Below are 21738 nucleotides of genomic sequence, written 5' to 3' on the forward strand. Positions count from 1 at the left end.
GATCCTTAAGTATATTTAACACCAAATACTTTTATACTTTTACTAAAGTAGTATTTTACTGGATGGCTTTTACTTGAGTCATGTTCTATTAAGGTATCTTTATTTTTACTCAAGTATGACAATTGGTACTAACCGAAATATGCAAATATATGCTAGAACGCGGCAATAGGATCTCGCTAGCAAGTGCTTCGCTCTGCCCACTATGAATAATTTGCTCCGATTTGAAACGACAAGGCCGTGGTCTATCTTGGGTTAGTTATAAACATATTTGACACAGCTGTTCGTTTGAATGACGTTTATTGGAGCACCACCATTTGTTTTTTAATTGACAAAACTTCAGATAAATTAGGCATATCTGAATTAATTTGTAGGCCTACTGTTAGTGAAAGAAACGAATCTGATTGTAGTAACATGAGACTGCCCCAAGGTGGGGTCAGAAACCGAGCTATAATGGTGGGTCACTTATTTTCTTCCGACTGCCATTACAAAAATGTTCTAACTAACAATTTGTTCCAGAATAGCATGAAGTTGTGTGTACATGGTGCCATGAGTGCTGATAATTCTTGTGCGGACGTGTCGGTACCTTTACGGAATCTCCTGAACTCGGTCCAGTGTGTTCGAGACCGAGTAAAGGGTAGCTATGTGAATGGTGTTACCAGCTTTTTGTATCGATATGTTTACCATTTAGATAGCTTGCTTCAATCTAGAGCCATGTGATAGCTGTTGTTAGTTAGCAACATGGTGGTAACGTTAGCTAGGAGGCTAGCTAGCTAACGTTAACAACACTGTTTTGATGCAGAGCGCAAACATGGCGTCCCTTCTGAGGGAGCTAATTAGGGATCTGTGTTTTAGTTTCTCAAGTCTTCCTAACTAGCTCATGGTTGCTAAAGATATAATTAATTATCTAAGTAGCTAGCTAATTAGCATATAAACAAAATAGTTGTAACGTTTGTTTGTCTTCAGATGGGGAGTCCAACGAGTCCAATGGGGTGTTCAACCTGTCAAACTTCTGGGATACGCTGAGTTGAGTTTTGCTTTCATTAACACACAGCAACATGTGACTCCATTGCGCTGACATTTCCTTTAATATTTCCTTTGGTTTTCTTTCTAAGGCTTCGGTGATAAACATTTTTTTTAAATCTGTGAATAACGTTAACCCTCCAATCCCCAGCGCAAGCAGTGAAAGCAGCCTCACAGGAAGCCACTAAGCTCAGCCTTGCCTTCTCTAAACCTCCCTTGCCAACACAAGAGGTAAAACTGAGTTTACAAATGTTTAACTAAATTATATGGTTCTCCTCAGTGACTGTTACTCAACGGTACAATAGTTGTCGTCATCCCTCATAGACACTAGCATTCCCTGTCGTCTCTAAAACATGGGATTGAAGTTCAATTTTAATTGAGTTATAACCATAATGCTAGTAAACATTTTGTCATTAGTAAATGTTTCCACTTCCTCCTCATCAGGATGGTGAGAAGTTTGCTGAATCCATCCACAAGAGCGTTTTGGCACTATCCACTGTGTATTACTGGTTGCCCAAAAGCGATGGTAAGCTACAGTAAATGCAGAAAGTATGTATGTATGTATGTATGTATGTATGTATGTATGTATGTATGTATGTATGTATGTATGTATGTATGTATGTATGTATGTATGTATGTGTGTATGTATATATACACGGGTGTGTGTATGTATGCTGCATGCTGCATGCATGCATGCATGCATGCATGCATGCATGCCAAGTTGGAATTATTACCTTGATCAATAGGGAAATACTCGGATTGCTTGAAGTCAACATAATATGTGGTGGTTAGAGTTCTCTTTTGAGGTCAGTGTAGATCCACAATACAATTCTCCGGGTAGGTGGTGGGGGGGAGTGAAGATTACAGAATCATGTCTGTCCTATGAAATAAATTCCCAAATGTATTCTACAGCATTTTATTTTCTTTGTTATGCTGTGTGCACTGAACTGACATGCATGATTGTTGCTGACACTCAGATATTCAGATGAAGGGAATTAAATAGTCTATAATGTGCACCGCCGCAGCCCTCAACTCAAACAGTGGTTCAATGCCAATACTTTATCACTCAGGGTGTAACTTTCCAGTGGTACTATTTTTGCCATGTTATTAAAACAAAATCGGACAACCCCATAGTAGAATAGTTTACCTTTTTACCTAGTCGGCTTGTGTGTTCTATGGGAGAAATATTCCTCTCAAGGCTCACTCTTAATAAAGGGACAATGGTGTCTTACAAGGGCAATTAAATGCTTTATAATAAAAATCCTTTATTTTTTTTCTTAGAGTGAATAATAATTGTAAATAATAATCAGGATGTTGTGTCCAATGGGTAAATGCAGAAGGACAAACCCCATTCTTCAGCCTATGTATTTATAGCCACTATGCTGCATCAGTTGGGCTATAACTTAAAGTGCTTATTGCTAATGATGTATATGATAATAGACACATGGTCCATTATGTTAAAATATTATCATTTTTACCAATACGTTATTGGGCTCATTTCTGAGGTGCAAATTATATTTTAGATGGTGTCAACAACATTTTATTTAAATTCATTTTGGTGTAAAAAGTATTCTCAGTCCTTCTACATAAACATGATCCCGGAGAGGATCCCAGACCCCCTATGCAAGGAGACTGGAATTGGTCAAACTCGCAGTTTAATACATGTACAAAATGACCCTCTTTCTCTACAAGCATGATGGTCATTACTTTTTTACATGAAAGGGGTGGTTAACCTGGCCTCAGAAAATCAATCTGAGATCGACTTAACTTTCATGTTTTGTTGTTGCTTTAACCCCAAATGCCCCCCCCCCCCCCCCAAAAAAAAACAACAACCAGACAGATGTTGTACTCTACGGAAGCTAGTTGTCTTTCAATTCTCTCCTACTCCTTGTGTAGGTATCACATTGAGGAGACTAGTGAGAGATGCCACAGCTGAGGTGCTAGATGGCATTGTGCAACTGGTGGACGTCATCGTCAGTTCCCCACTACAGAGGTAACACTGCCCACAGCTTTGAAACAATCTACACTGAAATGAATTACAATGTTAAGGCTAGTTATTAGTTAGAATTTAAACTAAAATGTTTTTTTTTTACATGGATATTTACTGTGTAGGATTTGTTATTGCCTACATTTGGAGTGCAGGAGTTTGGAATTGAACAGAGTAATTCTATGGAGATATTCTGTCATAGATACAAAACATAAACGATAAAATAACTATTTTTCAGGGTGTTCTTAGTAGAATTAATGCAGCGTCTTAAAGGAAAAGGTTCCCAATTGTTTTTCTCACATGTATTCAATCAACTCACTGTTAATACTCTCAGAAAATTTAATTGACAACTTTCACCTATTTAAGAAATCTTACTTGAAGCTCTGTCAAGCGAAATGTTTCTGCTTTGGCAATTGCCTTCAAAACTTGTGGTCTTTGCAGCCAACTTTGCTCGCTTTGACAGCATTTGGGTAAAGCCGGTGGACCGACAGGCAGTCAACCAGTTTTAAAGTTGAAGAGCGATAATGGAGGAGGCTGCTTCAAGCTTAGTTGCAGAAGCACAAACAATCATTTTGTTACTAAGGCATGTGTATCGCTGTAGGTAATCTGCAACCAGTGACAGTTTTCATGCCCTCATTTAGCTCGATAGAGGTGGAGGGATCAGGCCGCAATGCGTTGTGGGAATCGAAGGCCTGGGAGACAGGCCAAGCTCGAAGGTCGTGACGACAAAATATTACATTTTTTGACGGGCAGTAGTTGTTATTGAAGATTTGCCTACAACATACACTACCGTTCAAAAGTTTGGGGTCACTTAGAAATTAGCCAAGATCACTTTCACAGTCAAAAAGCAAGCCGAGATCTTATACTCAGACTTTTTGTCATGTAAAATAAATATTACCCTAATAAAAACAGTTCTGTAGGAATGAGGTTTGTGCAGTAGGCCTAATATATTATTACAGCATTTTGACTATATGCCTGACCTGCCAATATTGTTCTTCTCAGACCATATTATTTCAGAACTTGAGCTTTGATGCAAAATAGATCAGTTGGTGAAGCAATTGCGAGGTACAGCTGAACATAAATTGAAATAATTCGCTTTTTTATTTTACTGGACTGATGGTCATGCTTTGAAGACAACTGCTCTAGAAAGAGCCCAGAGTTTCCGACTTGGAATTCCTAGTTGGATGACCGTTTGTGAGTTCCCAGTTGTGTTGAATGCACTGAAGTCGGAGATTTCTGAGTTCCCATTTGTTTTGAAAAAGGCATTAGTATCCACGGAGGGAGGGATAGAGCAGCAGAGGCTGCTCATGGTCCCTGCTCTCTCCTTCCTTTCATCCGGTGAGACTGACCAGAGAGGGGACACAGTCTTAAACCTGATGGAAAACCTTGAGTCGCTCTGCATCTGCCTCATGCACAAATTCATGTTGTTACTATGACCAGAGAAAGTTAAATATTCCTCAATACTAAAATAGACACGACGAGCTGCTAATAATGAATAAAAACGCAGGGATATCGATAAACTTGCCTACTCATTCATTGCAGCTGAAGTGGGAGTTGGGAGAAGTGTTTTGTAATAGTGTTGATTAAAAACTTAAACATTAACCCATTAAAAACAAACTCTATGCTGTATTATTTGACAGTCTCTGGTCATGGTTTTAAAAGTTTGATATTCTCTTAGGCTGGTATCAAACTTTGCTGTGGCCAGGTCGTGGAAGCTTGTAGGCACAGTGATTTGAGCTATCCGATTGGCCAGCGCAGTATATACACTTAGCCACAGATCTCCCAGTATGCTAGGTCGGCCAAGTTTGTCTTTTCAGAAAAACGAAATTGTCCAAAATGGGAACACTTTGCCTACCCGGTGCGCAGGACTTCTGAATCAGGTGTGGCTACCACCAACAGTGCAACACACCAAAAAATTACGCAGGCCTTTATCGTTGGCTTTTCTATAGAAATGTTTGGTGATCAACTTGGGTGAACTTTGCCTTTTTAGCATATCAACTATAGCAGTAAGCAGGTTTCGATCCAAACATTTCAATGCAGATTAATTACCTGACACATGGGAAAGTCAACGCTGGGCTGATGGAAAAAGGAAATGTCAGTACAATTTCATAAATGCCAAAAGACAATTTGTTTGTTCAACATGGTGGAATCTTTTTGTGTCAGTAAAATTAATTGTGTGAAATGGCGATGGAAACAGCTTTTTATTCGCAAATCACGCCATGATATGTTGTGTGGTCCTCCCACTACTACTTGGGAAAGTATGTGGTTTATTAGGCAACAGATAAAATAAGTTATGAACTTCACAGGGTGATGAAAGTGCACGGTGATGAGCTTGATGCACTTTTCCAATAAATATTGAGGGTTCTGTTCAGGTGACATGACGATTGATGCTTGGCTGCCATTTGACAAATAAAAAATAATCTCGCTCTTAATAGCATCATCATTTAGGCTAGCCTACCTCCACTGTATCTGCGAGCTATTGGCCAGAGCGCATGTGCGAAGACGGGAGTGGGCACATTTGCTATATAACGCAGCAGTTTTTGTAACAAAACCATTGGTAGAGTTGAAAATGCGATTGAAACCCATCTTGTATTTTTTTTATTCGTTACATGGGAATTTAACCGCAAAGTAATTTTTTTATGTGCACTACGTCATCACACACAGCCTTTTATCCGCACAAGTCAATTTCATAGAAACATCTCTGGCGGGGAAATGTGCGTATTGTTTTAATGCCGATTTTTGCATGAAAATTTGTCGCCAATTGGATGGAATCCTAGCTAGAGTCTGTCAGACATAGTAGAATTATACAGTTTTATTGAAGGATCTACAATACTTACTAAAGCTTTTTTATTATTTAGTTTATCACAGGAACAGCTCCAATCTACAGGTGGGGTATGGTCAGCGTGTGACCAGTTTGCACACTTACCAAGAGGTGAGTAAACTTTACAGAATCCATCTAGTTCAGCATGTATTGAATGTTGCAGATAAAAATGCCATGAATAGAGCTAGCATGATTGCTTACTGTACATGTGAGATAGATTGTGTGAACAAGACGTGTCTATTTCTATCTGAACGTTCCACAGCGGTTTGCCCTGCTGAACGCAGCCCTGAGCCTCAATGTCCAGAAAAGTATACTACGAAGCAAGCTAGATCTACTCAGGGTTTTCTAAAGCTAGCCAGTTTCAATTACCTTCCATTCCAGCTCAGGCTTTATACGTACTACGACAGTGCATATTGCTCGTTTGCCTGCCGCTAACTCTAGCAGACTTGTAACTGCGTGTGCCTGTCACACCTGGCTAGTCGAACGCCAGACTCTTAAGACGATGTTGAAACATCAATTAAAAAGTTTTGCAAATTCAGCAGGCTATCATGTGAAATTGACTTTTTAGAAGTGCCGTCTTTATTTTATTACTTTGGTGTGGTTATCGATGCACAAGCACCTTTCTTCCCCACTAAAGTGTTACTCTGTGTGAAGTTTCCAAATGTGTAATGTGATAGGTATTTTAACATGACTATTTTTAACACACAAAAACATTTGATTTAATAAATATTTAATCAGTCTTCTGCAAATCAAGTGGATGATGACACAATCTTTGTAAGAGGGAGGGAATCTGATTTCATTGGTCCTCAACTTGCGCCTCTGACACTTCATTCAGGTTAAATGTAGTTAGCCTACCCCGGAGCAGGTTAGATCTGAATGATTCGTTGCCATAGAAATGTACCTGTATAAAAGGTGAGCCAATTTCATGGTACCGGTTATCCTAAATAGAACTCAAAGTTCACTAAAGTTGCCTCGCTCAACTCCTCAACTTACATTTGTAGTACAGGGCTCTTTTTAAAGCAAGAATCCTTAATTGTAGCAATAACAAAGCAGCCACCCTGCTTCTGTTTTAGTAAAAAGGGGATGGGCCTGGAGAATTCATAGACAGCTATGGAAGGAAGGACTGATCATCCATGATATCAAAATTATAGTTTTAACTGTTTTGAGGCTAAACAGTTTGTTTACGTTCTTTACAAACATTGGAGTCAAACAAGCTGATATTTTGGGTTGATCAAAGCTCATGAGGCATTTAAGTATACAGTGCTGTGAAAAAGTATTTGCCCCCTTTAATTTTCTCTTTTTGGTACTGAATGTTATCAGATCTTCAACTGTTGGGTTGTGTCAATTCGAATCTGGTATCAGAACAAACGTCAGCACAGAGTAACTTCTGATTTCTTTGTACTTTAATGCAAACACTTGAATGGTAAATATGATGTTCGTATATACGGGCTCACTGAAACACCACGCAGGGCAGACAGAGAACTGCTCGACCCATCCTTTGTTCTCCCTTATATACTCTGACAGAGATAGTTCCCGCTCACTGCTGGCCTGTCAGAGGGAGGATGAGCATGGTTTAAACTTACTCATCCTGTCACTGGCGTGCAGGCTGGTCCCAGCCTCGTGACGCACTTCCTTTACACTCTGAGCCCGTTATTGTATTTCAGTATCAAGTGGTTTCTTATGTGACTCTAGTTTGAGAAACAGCCTTCTGCATGCCTCAACAGTTTTACACCCTATTTAGCCACACAAGCATGTAGCTTAACAAAACAATAGAACATATTGATACATGTGCTGATGTAAAAAGATAATTATTCCTCACACAACCAAAACCTAATATTAGATAAAGGGAACCTGAGAGAATAAATAACATAACCTTATGAAATAAGTATGTAATTGTTATCTAACACCCAATGCCCCGGTGTGAAAAAGTAATTGCCCCCCCCCCCCCCTTACTCTTAACTGGTTGTGCCACCTTTAGCTGCAATGACTCCAACCAAATGGTTTCTGTAGTTGTGGATCAGTCTCACGTCACTGTGGAGGAATTTTGGCCCATTCTTCCATGCAGGACTGCTTTAACACGGCGACATTTGTGGGTTTTCAAGCATGAACTTCAAGTTAAGTCCTGTACATCTCAATTGGGATTAGGTCTGGACTTTGACTGGGCCATTCCAAAACCTCATTTGTTGCTTTTTAGCCATTTTCATGTGGACTTGATTGTGTGTTTTGGATCATTGTCTTGCTGTGCTTCAGCTCCCATACGGATGGCCTGACATTCTCCCTTAGAATTGTATGATTCGGAGCAAAATTCATGGTTCCTTCTATCAAGGCAAGTCGCCCAGGTCCTGAGGCAGCAAAGCATCCTCAAAGCATCACACTACCACCACCGTGCTTGACCGTTGGTATAAGGTTCTTACTGTGGAATGTAGTGTTTGGTTTTATGCAGGCATAATGGGACCCATGTCGTCCAAAAAAGTTATACATTTGAAAAAGTTATACACTGTCCATGGAACATTCTTCCAAGATCATCCAGGTGCTTTTTGGCAAACCAAATTTTTGGGGGAGATGGGTCCTATTATGTCTGGTGAAAACCAAACATTTCATAATACTTGGCTCTAGTCTAGAACATATTTTTCTGACAAAGATGAGCTGTGTAAGAAAAGGATGATACATTTTGATTGGCACCCAAATAATCAAGTGTTTTATGTACAAGGAAAAACAATGCCAAAGCAATCGCCAACTGTGTACATTCCCATGTTAGTACAGTATATTCCTGTAAAAAAATCTATAGTGTGTATATAATGTCTGGCCCAGAGCCATAAATATACATGGTTAGGCATGCAACTGCTGGTGTAGAAAGGGCTGTATAAAACAATCTGATTGTTCCCGAAAACCATAGGGCCATAAGAGCATGTCTGTGCCTGTCGTGTTTGTCCATGCAGATAACCGGGAAGCAGTGCTGGGGGTCTTGGCCTCCTATATCGGGGTGGTAAAGGATGCCATAGAGGAGATGGAACAGGTGCTCTTTACTCTTTCACCAATGATGGCTTCATTTCACTTCTCACCACATTTTCTTCAGGAAAATAACCCTTTTATAGTTGTAGCTAACTTAAAATGTCTACACGTTTTCCATGAATATATTAGCATTTTCATTGAGCTGAAAATGTAATGTCACCTTATGTTGCCATGTCGTCTGTCTCCTTATGTCCCTTTTGTATCCTACACTTGTCCTCATGTTCGCTTGGGTGAACACTCATTCACTACAAAGCATTGGATTTGTGGATGCTGAAGGGAGTTTCCACCATATGTCTTGTACCAGTCATTTCCTTTTAACTCAGTGAAAGGAAGTGAACAAGTGCACACTTCGGGAGGAAGGAACAATAATTGTGACAGCCCTAGTTTATATCCTCAAATCCCCTCTCCCTCCCACTAGGCGCAGGCTGAGAGCCAGGACCCATTCAGTGACGTGCTGGATGACGAGGACCAGGACTCGCGGGGCAACCAGGACACATACTGGTCCGAGGAGGACCGCCAGCTCATGGCGCCCTGCCAGGGCCTGATGAAAGCATCTGCTGCCTGCCTGAGGAAGCTGTTGTCTGCCGTCAAGGCCAATGGCAACGTAAGCATGCCAGAGACTGTGGCGCAGCTGGACGACCTGGCCGATATCGCCAAGGAGATCAGCCCCAGGTAAAAGAGGATGGTCGATTCCAAATCCACTCCTAGCTCTTTCCTCACCTATTCATTTAAAGAGATGGATAAGTTAAGGCAGTTTAGTCTACATAAGTGCTTATTAGGGTGTAGAGTAGAGGTCGACCGATTTTGATTTTTCAACGCCGATACAGATTATTGGAGGACCCCCCCAAAAAAAGGCCGATGCCGATGAATTTTTTTGTAATAATGACAATTTCAACAATACTGAATGAACACTTATTTTAACTTAATATAATACCTCAATAAAATCAATTTAGCCTCAAATAAATAATGAAACATGTTCAATTTGGTTTAAATAATGCAAAAACAAAGTGTTGGAGAAGAAAGTAAAAGTGCAATATGTGCCATGTATGAAAGCTAATGTTTAAGTGCCTTGCCCAGAACATGGGAACATATGAAAGCTAGTGGTTCCTTTTAACATGAGTCTTCAATATTCCCAGGTAAGAAGTTTTAGGTTGTAGTTATTATAGGACTATTTCTCTCTATACGATTTGTATTTCATATACCTTTGACTATTGGATGTTCTTATAAGCACTTTAGTATTGCCAGTGTAACAGTATAGCTTCCGTCCCTCTCCTCGCTCCTACCTGGGCTCAAACCAGGAACACATCGACAACAGCCACCCTCGAAGCAGCGTTACCCATGCAGAGGAAGGGAAATGACTACTCCAAGTCTCAGAGCGAGTGACGTTTGAAACGCTATTAGCGTGCACCCGGCTAACTAGCTAGCCATTTCACATCGGTTACACCAGCCTAATCTTGGGAGTTGATAGGCTTGAAGAGGTGGAACGTTCCAACAGGAATCTGTTCCAAAAAACGTAAAGTAAAAGGTTGCCAACCAACAACGCATACAAAGTAGCAATGCATACAAACCTAGCTAACTAGCTGCCAAATAGGCATCAACTCACCACGTAGCTTATTCTTAATGTTTGTCCATAGGCAAACAGACATGTGAGGACAGACATTTTTTGGAATAAACGTGATGAGTGAAAAACGCAATGAAATGTACCACTCCCTACCCGGTATCTTATTCTGCCGCTATACAACTTTGTATGCGTTGTTTTTTGGAAACCTTTGGAATAGATTCCTGTTGGAACGTTCCACAAATTATACCCACCCAGGTTGAAGTCATAAACAGCGCAATGCTTGAAGCACAGCGAAGGGCTGTTTGAATGGATGCTTACGAGCCTGCTGCTGCCTACCACCGCTCAGTCAGACTGCTCTATCAAATCAGACTTAATTATAATATAATAAACACACAAATACGAGCCTTAGGTCATTAATATGGTCGAATCCGGAAACTATCAACTCAAAAGTTTTTTTTCTTTCAGTGACATACGGAACCGTTCTGTATTTTATCTAACGGGTGGCTAAGTCTAAATATTCCTTTTAAGCATTGATGTTTATGATTAGGTACATTGGTGCAACGACAGTACTTTTTTGCAAATGCGCTTGTTAAATCAACACCCGTTTGTCGAAGTAGGCTGTGATTCAATGAAAATTAACAGGCACCGCATCGATTATATGCAACGCAGGACACGTTAGATAAACTAGTAATATCATCAACCATGTGTAGTTAACTAGTGACTATGTTAAGCTTGATCGTTTTTTTTATAAGTCTAATGCTAGCTAGCAACTTACCTTTGCTTCTTGCTGCCCTCGCGTTACAGGTAGTCAGCCTGTTAATCCTTGTGGAGTGCAATGTAAGGCAGGTGGTTAGAGCGTTGGACTAGTAACCGAAGGTTGCAAAAACGAATCCCCCCCTGAACAAGGCAGTTAACCCCCGTTTCTAGGCCGTCATTGTAAATAAGAATGTGTTCTTAATCTGACTTGCCTAGTTAAATAAAGGTGTCAAAAAATAAAATAAAAACGGCAAATCGGTGGCCAAAAATACCGATTGTTATGAACTTGAAATCGGCCCTAATTAAATCGGTCGACCTCTAGTGTAGAGCTAGGTTAGAGGGTGACAGGACAAAATAGTGTACAGTGCAATTTCTAGCTTGTAACTTTACCACACCTAGTATGCGTTGACACGCCATAAAAACACACACTGAAAAGTACTTTATAGAGTATTTAACTTTGACAATTCTAGTCTAATGCACTACTCAGAAGTTCCGTAGATTATAATATGAAAATGTTGCATGGGAACTCTACCCCTAGCCTAGTTGATTCACCCTCATCATATGAATCATCCATTAGAGAGTGGTTGAATTACTCTCACGAAAGTTATGTTTGTATGTTGCCTGTATGTGGTGGAATATTCTTATCAAGTGAGAGACTGTCATTTCTTTAAACAATCAACTTTATTCAATATCGATTAATTATTGAAATAATGAAACCGTCGACCCCACACTCCGAATTGTGCGTTGCCGAGTGCCTAACTGATAATGATAAAACTGACATTATATAGGACTTAAAAGTGCTTTGTCAGCACTGGTTCCAGTACTCCCATAAGCCACCTTGTTTCATCTCCTGATTATCTACACGGGATGTTGTTTTACCACCAACCCTGGCTTAGTTTCCCAGATGCCAGGATGATGAGACAATGAGGTGTTGTTCTAAACTCTTCCAGGCTATCTCTATCCCAGGTCACACACCACATCTTGTCTATGGAATGCCGTCTGTAGGTTATCATCAGTCATTGTCAACTCGAGCTACAGTTGAAGTCGGAAGTTTACATAAACTATTTTGATTGGACTCCAATCTAAGTAGTTTTTCAACCACTCCACAAATTTCTTGTTAACAAGCCATAGTTTTGGCAAGTCGGTGAGGACATCTACTTTGTGCATAACACAAGTAATTTTTCCAACAATTGTTTACAGACAGATTATTTCACTTATAATTCACTGTATCACAATTCCAGTGGGTCAGAAGTTTACATACACTAAGTTGACTGTGCCTTTAAACAGCTCTGAAAATTCCAGAAAATGATGTCATGGCTTTGGAAGCTTCTGATAGGCTAATTGACATCATTTGAGTCAAATAGAGGTGTACCTGTGGATGTATTTCAAGGCCTACCTTCAAACTCAGTGCCTCTTTGCTGACACCATGGGGAAACCAAAATAGATCAGCCAAGACCTCAGGGGGGGGAAAAAGTGTAGCCCTCCAAGTCTGGTTCATCCTTGGGAGCAATTTCCAAACGCCTGAAGGTACCAGGTTCATCTGTACAAACAATAGTACGCAAGTATAAACATCATGGGTCCACGCAGCCGTCATACGGCTCAGCAAGGGGACACGTTCTGTCTCCTAGAGATTGAACATACTTTGGTGCGAGAAGTGCAAATCAATCCCAGAACAACAGCAAAGGACCTTGTGAAGATGCTGGAGGAAACGGGTACAAAAGTATCTATATCCACTGTAAAACGAGTCCTATATCGACATAACCTGAAAGGCCGCTCGGCAAGGAAGAAGCCACTGCTCCAAAACCGCCATTTAAAAAAAAAGACTACGGTTTGCAAGTGCACAAAAATATTACTTTTTGGAGAAATGTTCTCTGGTCTGATGAAACAAAAAATAACTGTTTGGCCATAATGACTATCTTTATGTTTGGAGGAAAAAGGGGGAGGCTTGCAAGCCGGAGAACACCATCCCATCCGTGCAGCACGGGGGAGGCAGCATCATGTTGTGGGTGTGCTTTGCTGCAGGAGGGACTGGTGCACTTCACAAAATAGATGGCTTCATGAGGAAGGAGAATTATGTGGATATATTGAAGCAACATCAAGACATCAGTCAAGAAGTTAAAGCTTGGTCGCAAATGGGTCTTCCATATGGACAATGACACCAAGCATACTTCCAAAGTTGTGGCAAAATGGCTTAATCTCTCTGGGAAATGTGGGACGCTAGTTCATATTTATATCTAAAAAACCCATTTTACATTGGTGTGTAATGTTCAGAAATGTTTTGCTCTAACTTCTGGTGAATGAGCACATCAATTTACAGAAATACTCATCATAAACTTTGATAAAAGATACAAGTGTTATGCACAGAATTATAGTTAAACTTCTCCTTAATGCAACCGCTGTGTGAGATTTCAAAAAAGCTTTACGGCGAAAGCACACTTTGCAATAATCTTAGTGCAGCGCTCAGACACCAAAACAAGCCATACAGATACCCGCCATGTTGGAGTCAACAGAAGTCAGAAATGGCATTATAGATATTCACTTACTTTTGATCTTCATCGGAATGCACTCCCAGGAATCCCAGTTCCACAATAAATGTTTGTTTTGTTCGATAAAGTTCATCTTTATGTCCAAATACCTCCATTTTGTTCGCGTTTAGTCCAGTACTCCAAATTCAATAAGCGAGCGAGTTTAGTCCAGACAAAGTCAAAATAGTTACATTACAGTTCGTAGAAACATGTCAAACGATGTATAGAATCAATCTTTAGGATGTTTTTATCATAAATCTACAATAATATTCCAACTGGACAATTCCTTTTGTCTTTAGAATTGAAAGGAAAGGCAGCTCGCTCTCACGGCTGCACGCATGATTGAGCTCATGCCAATTTTCCAGACACCTGATACAATCAGCTCTTATTCTCTCCCCATTCACAGTAGAAGCCTGAAACAACGTTCTAAAGAATGACATCTAGTGGAAGCCTTAGGAAGTGCAATATGACCCCACAGACACTGTATATTGGATAGGCAATCACTTGAAAAACTACAAACCTCAGATTTCCCACTTCCTGGTTGGATTTTTTTCTCAGGTTTTTGCCTACCACATGAGTTCTGTTATACTCAGACATCATTCAAACAGTTTTAGAAACTTCAGTGTTTTCTATCCAAAACTACAAATGATATGCATATTCTAGCTTTTGGGCCTGAGTAGCAGGCATTTTACTTTGGGCATGCTTTTCATCCAAGCTCCTCAATACTGCCCCCCTTTCCTAGAGAAGTTAAGGACAACAAAGTCAAGGTATTGGAGTGGCCATCACAAAGCCTTGACCTTAATCCCATAGAAAATGTGTGGGCAGGACTGAATAAGCATGTGTGAGCAAGGAGGCCTACAAACCTGACTCAGTTATACCAGCTCTGTCAGGAGGAATGGGCCAGAATTCACCCACTTAATGTGGGAAGCTTGTGGAAGGCTACCTGAAACGTTTGACCCAAGTTAAACAATTTAAAGGCAATGCTACCAAATACTAATTGAGTGTATGTAAACTTCTGACCCACTGGGAATGTGATGAAACAAATAAAAGCTGAAATAAATCAGTCTGTACTATTATTCTGACATTTCACGTTAAAATAAAGTGGTGATCCTAACTGACCTAAAACAGGGAATTTTTACTAGTAAATGTCAGGAATTGTGAAACTGAGTTTAAATGTTTTTGGCTAAGGTGTATGTGAACTTCCGACTTCAACTGTATCTCTGGCAAAAACCCATTTCCTTGACCATAGCCCAGACTAACTGCAGGAAGCTAAAGTGGATCCCATCCCTTTACAGAAACACAGAACTAAACAGAATAGAAAGGTCATACTATAAGTTTATATAATCGTCTAGCAATATCAAGAAATAAGGTAAATGAATAATTTTCTCCCACACATATTAAAACCGTGACACACACTTATGCAGGCACACACCTACTGGTAAAGTGATAATTCACTTGAATCCGGTGTTTGGAGGAAACTTGGCACGGTTGGCTAACCGTGCCAATATATCCTCAACACCGCCTTCGAGGGCATTATCACTTTTTTATACAACGGGTTACCAACATATTCAAATAATGATTGGCATATTTTCATTAACGTTATTTTGATGAATTTATTCATACTATTTCTTCCTTCCACAAGATATAGTCCCGACACAAATCTAGAGTTGCTACCAAAACCAGCTTTCTATCGGTTCCGTTGCCAGTCTTTCTGTTATTTTTCTATGGACACGACCCAGTTGTTTGGGATGCTCTGGATCGTGTATGAAAGCGTGTTCCAGTTCCCGCGAATATCCAGCAACTTTGCACAGCCATTGGAGAGGAGTGGGACAACATTCCAAAGGCCACAATCAACAGCCTGATCAACTCTGTACAATGAACTGATATTGTTGCATGTTGGGTTTTTTATATTTTTGTTGAGTGTATTTATAGGACAGGCGCCTATCAGTAACAAAGCGATTTTGGAGATTATCTGCAGATAAATTATGAAAACATACGATGAAGATGTTGAATCATCACTGCAGGAACAATGGGTAGTGTAGAGAGCCTCATTCTGGTCCAAAATATGATCTGCTCATATAATGACTGAGAGTAGTTTGTTCTCATGCTTGTGCATCATTAGCCAAAGTATATAGTGTCCACACCAGACACTTACCTTGGGGACGAGGTCACAGTATATGATAGATCTAGTAATCTTTGCAATACGCTTAACTCAGGAACCAACGCTTGTTTATGGGGTTGACCTCTGACTCTCTCTGTGTTCTTCCAGTGTTGATGACCTGGTGCTCAGTCTCTACCCACCCATGGATTACTCAGGAGTGGATCAAAACGTAAGGCACTTGGATCATTTGTGTCATAGACAGTGTATATAATTAAGTGATTGTACCTCAGTCATGACGAAAGGTGTGCTGTTTAATTGGAAGTGGTGGCTCCAAATGAATAATAACATTATTTAAATGTTTTACTTTGTTAATGCTATTAGGTTTTCCTTATTGAAAGGCTTTGTTGAAATACAATAGGGGAGGAGACAGACAACTTGGCATGTTGTATACATTTATTTTCTGCAGAAGTATGTTTGGGATGGCTTGTATTGTTAAAGCAACATTTACTTTTATTATGTTTCTTCCAAATGCTCTCTTTGTCTTCATTCCAGGCATGTAAACTGACCTTGGTGCTAAAGAAAGTGTTGGATATCATCAGGTGTGTATAGAAGGGCCTGTTTGTCTGCGTGGCTCACACAGACAGTGTTATGTTTTCACCTGTTGGCTACTGAAACAGCCACTTGGCAGGGCTTATCTATAAATTCTTCTTAAGACCTGATAGAACTGGCTTCTAATGTCAGACAGTACAGTCGTGGCAAAGTTTTGAGAATGACACATTAATTTACACAAAGTTTGCTGCTTCAGTGTCTTTAGATATTTGTTAGATGTTACTATGGAATACTGAAGTATAATTACAAGCATTTCATAAGTGTCAAAGGCTTTGATTGACAATTACATGAAGTTAATGCAAAGAGTCAATATTTGCAGTGTTGACCCTTCTTTTTCAAGACCTCTGCAATCTGCCCTGGCATGCTGTCAATTAACTTCTGGGCTACATCCTGACTGATGGCAGCCCATTCTTGCATAATCAATGCTTGGAGTTTCAGAATTTGGGTTTTTGTTTGTCCACCCGCCTCTTGAGGATTGACCAAGTTCTCAATGGGATTAAGGTCTGGGGAGTTTCCTGGCCATAGACCCAAAATATCAATGTTTTGTTCCCCGAGCCACTTAGTTATCACTTTTGCCTTATTGCAAAAGGTCCAATCCCTGTACCTTTTGCAGAATATCAGTCTGTCCCTGGTGTTTTTCCTGGAGAGAAGTGGTTTTCTTTGCTGCCTTTCTTGACACCAGGCCATCCTCCAAAAGTCTTCGCCTCACTGTGCATGCAGATGCACTCACACCTGCCTGCTGCCATTCCTGAACAAGCTCTGTACTGGTGGTGCCCCGATCCCGCAGCTGAATCAACTTTAGGAGACCGGTCCTGTCCCTTGCTGGACTTGGGCTCTCCTTGAAGTTCTTGATGATCCGATAAATGGTTGATTTAGGTGCAATCTTACTTGCAGCAAAATCCTTGCCTGTGAAGCCCTTTTTGTGCAAAGCAATGATGACTGCATGTGTTTCCTTGTAGGTAACCATGGTTGACAGAGGAAGAACATTGATTCCAAGCTCCACCCTCCTTTTGAAACTTCCAGTCTGTTATTCAAACTCAGTCAGCATGACAGAGTGATCTCCAGCCTTGTCCTCGTCAACACTCACACCTGTGTTAACCTCTCTGGGCTAGGCGGGACGAATTCGTCCCACCTACGTAACAGCCACTTTAAGCCTGTGGCGCAATTTTCAAAACCTTAAAAATCCTATTACTTCAATTTCTCAAACATATGACTATTTTACAGCTATTTAACCTCTTGGGGCTAGGTGGGACGCTAGCGTGCCACCCGTGGTGCTTAAAGACACGACTCTCGTTAATCTAACCACACTGTCCGATTTCAAAAAGGCTTTACAACGAAAGCAAAACATTAGATTATGTCAGCAGAGTACCAAGCCAGAAATAATCAGACACCCATTTTTCAAGCCAGCATATAATGTCACCAAAACCCAGAAGACAGCTAAATGCAGCACTCACCTTTGATGATCTTCATCAGATGACAACCCTAGGACATTATGTTATACAATACATGCATGTTTTGTTCAATCAAGTTCATATTTATATCAAAAACCAGCTTTTTACATTATCATGTGACGTTCAGAACTAGCATACCCCCCGCAAACTTCCGGGGAATTCGCTAACATTTTACTAAATTACTCACGATAAACGTTCACAAAAAGCATAACAATTATTTTAAGAATTATAGATACAGGCCGCCTCTATGCACTCGATATGTCCGATTTTAAAATAGCTTTTTGGTGAAAGCACATTTTGCAATATTCTAAGTACATAGCCCAGGCATCACGGGCTCGCTATTTAGACACCCGGCAAGTTTAGCACTCACCATAATCATATTTACTATTATAAAAGTTTGATTACCTTTTGTTGTCTTCGTCAGAATGCACTCCCAGGACTGCTACTTCAATAACAAATGTTGGTTTGGTCTAAAATAATCCATCGTTATATCCGAATAGCGGCGTTTTGTTCGTGCGTTCCAGACACTATCCGAAATGGTAAAGAAGGGTCGTGCGCAATTCGTGACAATAAAATTCTAAATATTCCATTACCGTACTTCGAAGCATGTCAACCGCTGTTTAAAATCAATTTTTACGGCATTTTTCTCGTAGAAAAGCGATAATATTCCGACAGGGAATCTCCTTTTCGGCAAACAGAGGAAAAAATCACAAAGGCGGGGGCGGTCGGGTCACGCGCCTAAGCCCAGTGTCCCTTGATCGGCCACTTGAGAAAGGCGATAATGTGTTTCAGCCTGGGGCTGGGATGACGACATTCTGTTTTTTCCCGGGCTCTGAGCGCCTATGGACGACGTAGGAAGTGTCACGTTAGAGCAGAGATCCTTAGTAAAAGATAGAGATGGAAAAGAAGTTCAAGAAATGGTCAGACAGGCCACTTCCTGTAAAGGAATCTCTCAGGTTTTGACCTGCCATTTGAGTTCTGTTATACTCAGACACCATTCAAACAGTTTTAGAAACTTTAGGGTGTTTTCTATCCATATGTGATAAGTATATGCATATTCTAGTTACTGGGTAGGAGTGGTAACCAGATTAAATCGGGTATGTTTTTTATCCAGCCGTGTCAATACTGCCCCCTAGCCGTAACAGGTTAACCTCTCTGGGTGCGTCCCACCCTAGTCAACAGCCAGTGGAATCGCGTGGCGCGAAATACAAATACCTCAAATGCTATAACTTCAATTTCTCAAACATATGACTATATTACACCATTTTAAAGACAAGACTCTCGTTAATCTAACCACATTGTCCGATTTCAAAAAGGCTTTACAGCGAAAGAAAAACATTAGATTATGTCAGGAGAGTACCCTGCCAAAAATAATCACACAGCCATTTTCCAAGCAAGCATATATGTCACATAAACCCAAACCACAGCTAAATGCAGCACTAACCTTTGATCTTCATCAGATGACACTCCTAGGACATTGTTATCCAATACATGCATGTTTTGTTCAATCAAGTTCATATTTATATCAAAAACCAGCTTTTTACATTAGCATGTGATGTTCAGAACTAGCATACCCACCGAAAACTTCCGGTGAATTTACTAAATTACTCATGATAAACGTTGACAGAATACATAACAATTATTTTAAGAATTATAGATACAGAACTCCTTTATGCAATCGCGGTGTCAGATTTTAAAATAGTTTTTCGGCGAAAGCACATTTTGCAATATTCTGAGTACATAGCTCGGCCATCACGGCTAGCTATTTTGACACCCACCAAGTTTGGGGCTCACTAAACTCAGAATTACTATTAGAAAAATTGGATTACCTTTGCTGTTCTTTGTCAGAATGCACTCCCAGGACTTCTACTTCAACAACAAATGTTGTTTTGGTTCCAAATAATCCATAGTTATATTCAAATAGCTCCGTTTTGTCCGTGCGTTCAGGTCACTATCCGAAGGGTGACGCGCGAGCGCATTTCGTGACCAAAAAATTCAAAATATTCCATTACCGTACTTAGAAGCATGTCAAACGCTGTTTAAAATCAATTTTTATGCTATTTTTCTCGTACAATAGCGATAATATTCCAACCGGGAAACGTTGTATTCATTCAAAGGCTGAAAGAAAAAAATTGAGAATTCTCGTGAACGTGCATCTGTCTCACTGTCCCCAGGCTGACCACTCAAACTCTCCTGCTGTTCTTTGCCCAGAGACAGCAGACACCCCATTCCACTTTCTGGCGGCTTTAGAGAGCCAATGGAATCCTTAGAAAATGTCACGTTACAGCACAGATGCTGTATTTTCGATAGAGATGCAACAGAAGAACAACAAATTGTCAGACAGGGCACTTCCTGTATGGAATCTTCTCAGGTTTTGGCCTGCCATATGAGTTCTGTTATACTCACAGACACCATTCAAACAGTTTTAGAAACTGTATAGTGTTTTCTATCCAAATCTACTAATTATATGCATATTCTCGTTTCTGGGCAAGAGTAGTAACCAGTTTAAATCGGTACTTTTTTTTTTATCCGGCCGTGCAAATACTGCCCCCTAACCCCAACAGGCTAACGAGAGAATCACTGACATGTCAGCTGGTCCTTTTGTGGCAGGGCTGAGATGCAGTGGAAATTTTATTTTGGGATTCAGTTCATTTGCATGGCAAAAAGGGACTTTGCAATTCATTGCAATTCATCACTCTTCATAACATTCTGGAGTATATGCAAAATCCCATCATACAAACTGAGGCAGCAGACTCAATTCTCAACTTTTGGCCAAGACTGTACAATGGTAGCGGATGAGCTACGGTCTACCGAGAGCCACTAGTTTCTGATGCATCATAGTTGTAGGGAGGAAGCCAGCCATTACACCTTCATGAGAGAAATAATGACTTAAGTTGCTCTTTACATCACCGCTCACTTAAACTCTTTCTGTCTCAATATTATTAGTTTCCTCCTTAGTTTTCTGTCAAGGGGACCAGTCTGAGAGGATTTGATTGGTGGATGAATGAGGGAAGGAAGAAAATGATTGCTTTTTAGTGTACTCTACTTTGACACAGCCTTCTTGTCCTCCTCCCTCAGGGTGAGTCACGTGTGTTTAGAAGCAGACCTGAACTGGGTGCAGTTTCTGAACGGGGCCCTGGATCACAACCTACAGAAGATCAAAGCTCTGATTCAAGGCTCCAGCTAGATGAGCGGAGGGTGTGCGTGAGGTGAATGGAGACAAAGGTGTGTGTACACGTTTATGGAGAAAGGGAAGGTGTGTGCACATGTGTGAAGAGGACTGGGGGCATCCTCTCTGACCCTGAGCTCAATGGACTTTGTTGAATGTTACACAAGTGTGTTTACTTCCCCCTTGTGTACACAGTCTATACATCAAGACAGCAGACATATTTGCAAAACGTAAAAATCTTGCTTCATGTGTGTATAAATATTTATAGATTAATTTTGGCTTTACCACTCATCTAGCTGGATGTTTTGCAGTGGCATAAGTCTGTTTGGAGATCTTTAATCAACAGGCTTGAGTTTGCAAAGAACAATAACAAGAAGATTCCGTTTGCATATACCTGTTTTCATAGAATTTGTACACAGTCAAACTACAGTATTATACATTGAGGGAAAGCGATTTCTTGTGTACTTCTGCTGCCCACTTTTTGAAAATTTGAATTTTTGCTGAATATTGTTCAACAATGAAGACCATGCAATAAAATATGATTTTATTAAATGACAATGACCGGCACTTTGTAAATACAAAATAAAAGTAACTCGCCCAGCCTTGCACTCAAACATGAGCAGAATTACATTTATTTTTCAGAAGTGGTTGTCGTTATTCTTCATGAGGGCTTTACGATCTTTGCCTGTAGACACCGGTCACATTGCAGCTTGCCTTAATATCTGT

The 21738-nt window shown here is 40.3% G+C and overlaps 1 protein-coding gene across 2 annotated transcripts; it reads left to right on the plus strand.

Annotated features, from left to right (window-relative positions):
• The first annotated feature begins 439 nt into the window (after positions 1 to 439).
• On the plus strand, positions 440 to 21570 carry ccndbp1 (cyclin D-type binding-protein 1). 2 transcript variants are annotated; one of them, XM_014131695.3, is made up of 11 exons: positions 440 to 634; positions 964 to 1023; positions 1172 to 1251; positions 1465 to 1546; positions 2917 to 3013; positions 5866 to 5939; positions 8768 to 8844; positions 9259 to 9512; positions 15952 to 16012; positions 16336 to 16382; positions 20922 to 21570. In XM_014131695.3, the coding sequence occupies exons 1-11, from the start codon at positions 451 to 453 to the stop codon at positions 21028 to 21030; spliced, it is 1125 nt and encodes a 374-aa protein (XP_013987170.2). In that variant the 5' UTR covers positions 440 to 450; the 3' UTR covers positions 21031 to 21570. The 2 variants fall into 2 exon arrangements, with proteins under 2 accessions (XP_013987170.2, XP_045547345.1); XM_045691389.2 differs by lacking the exons at positions 15952 to 16012; positions 16336 to 16382.
• Positions 21571 to 21738: the final 168 nt, after the last annotated feature.

This window comes from Salmo salar, chromosome 12 (genome assembly GCF_965601325.2).
Source record: "Salmo salar chromosome 12, fSalSal1, whole genome shotgun sequence".
Classification (NCBI taxonomy): Eukaryota; Metazoa; Chordata; class Actinopteri; order Salmoniformes; family Salmonidae; genus Salmo; species Salmo salar.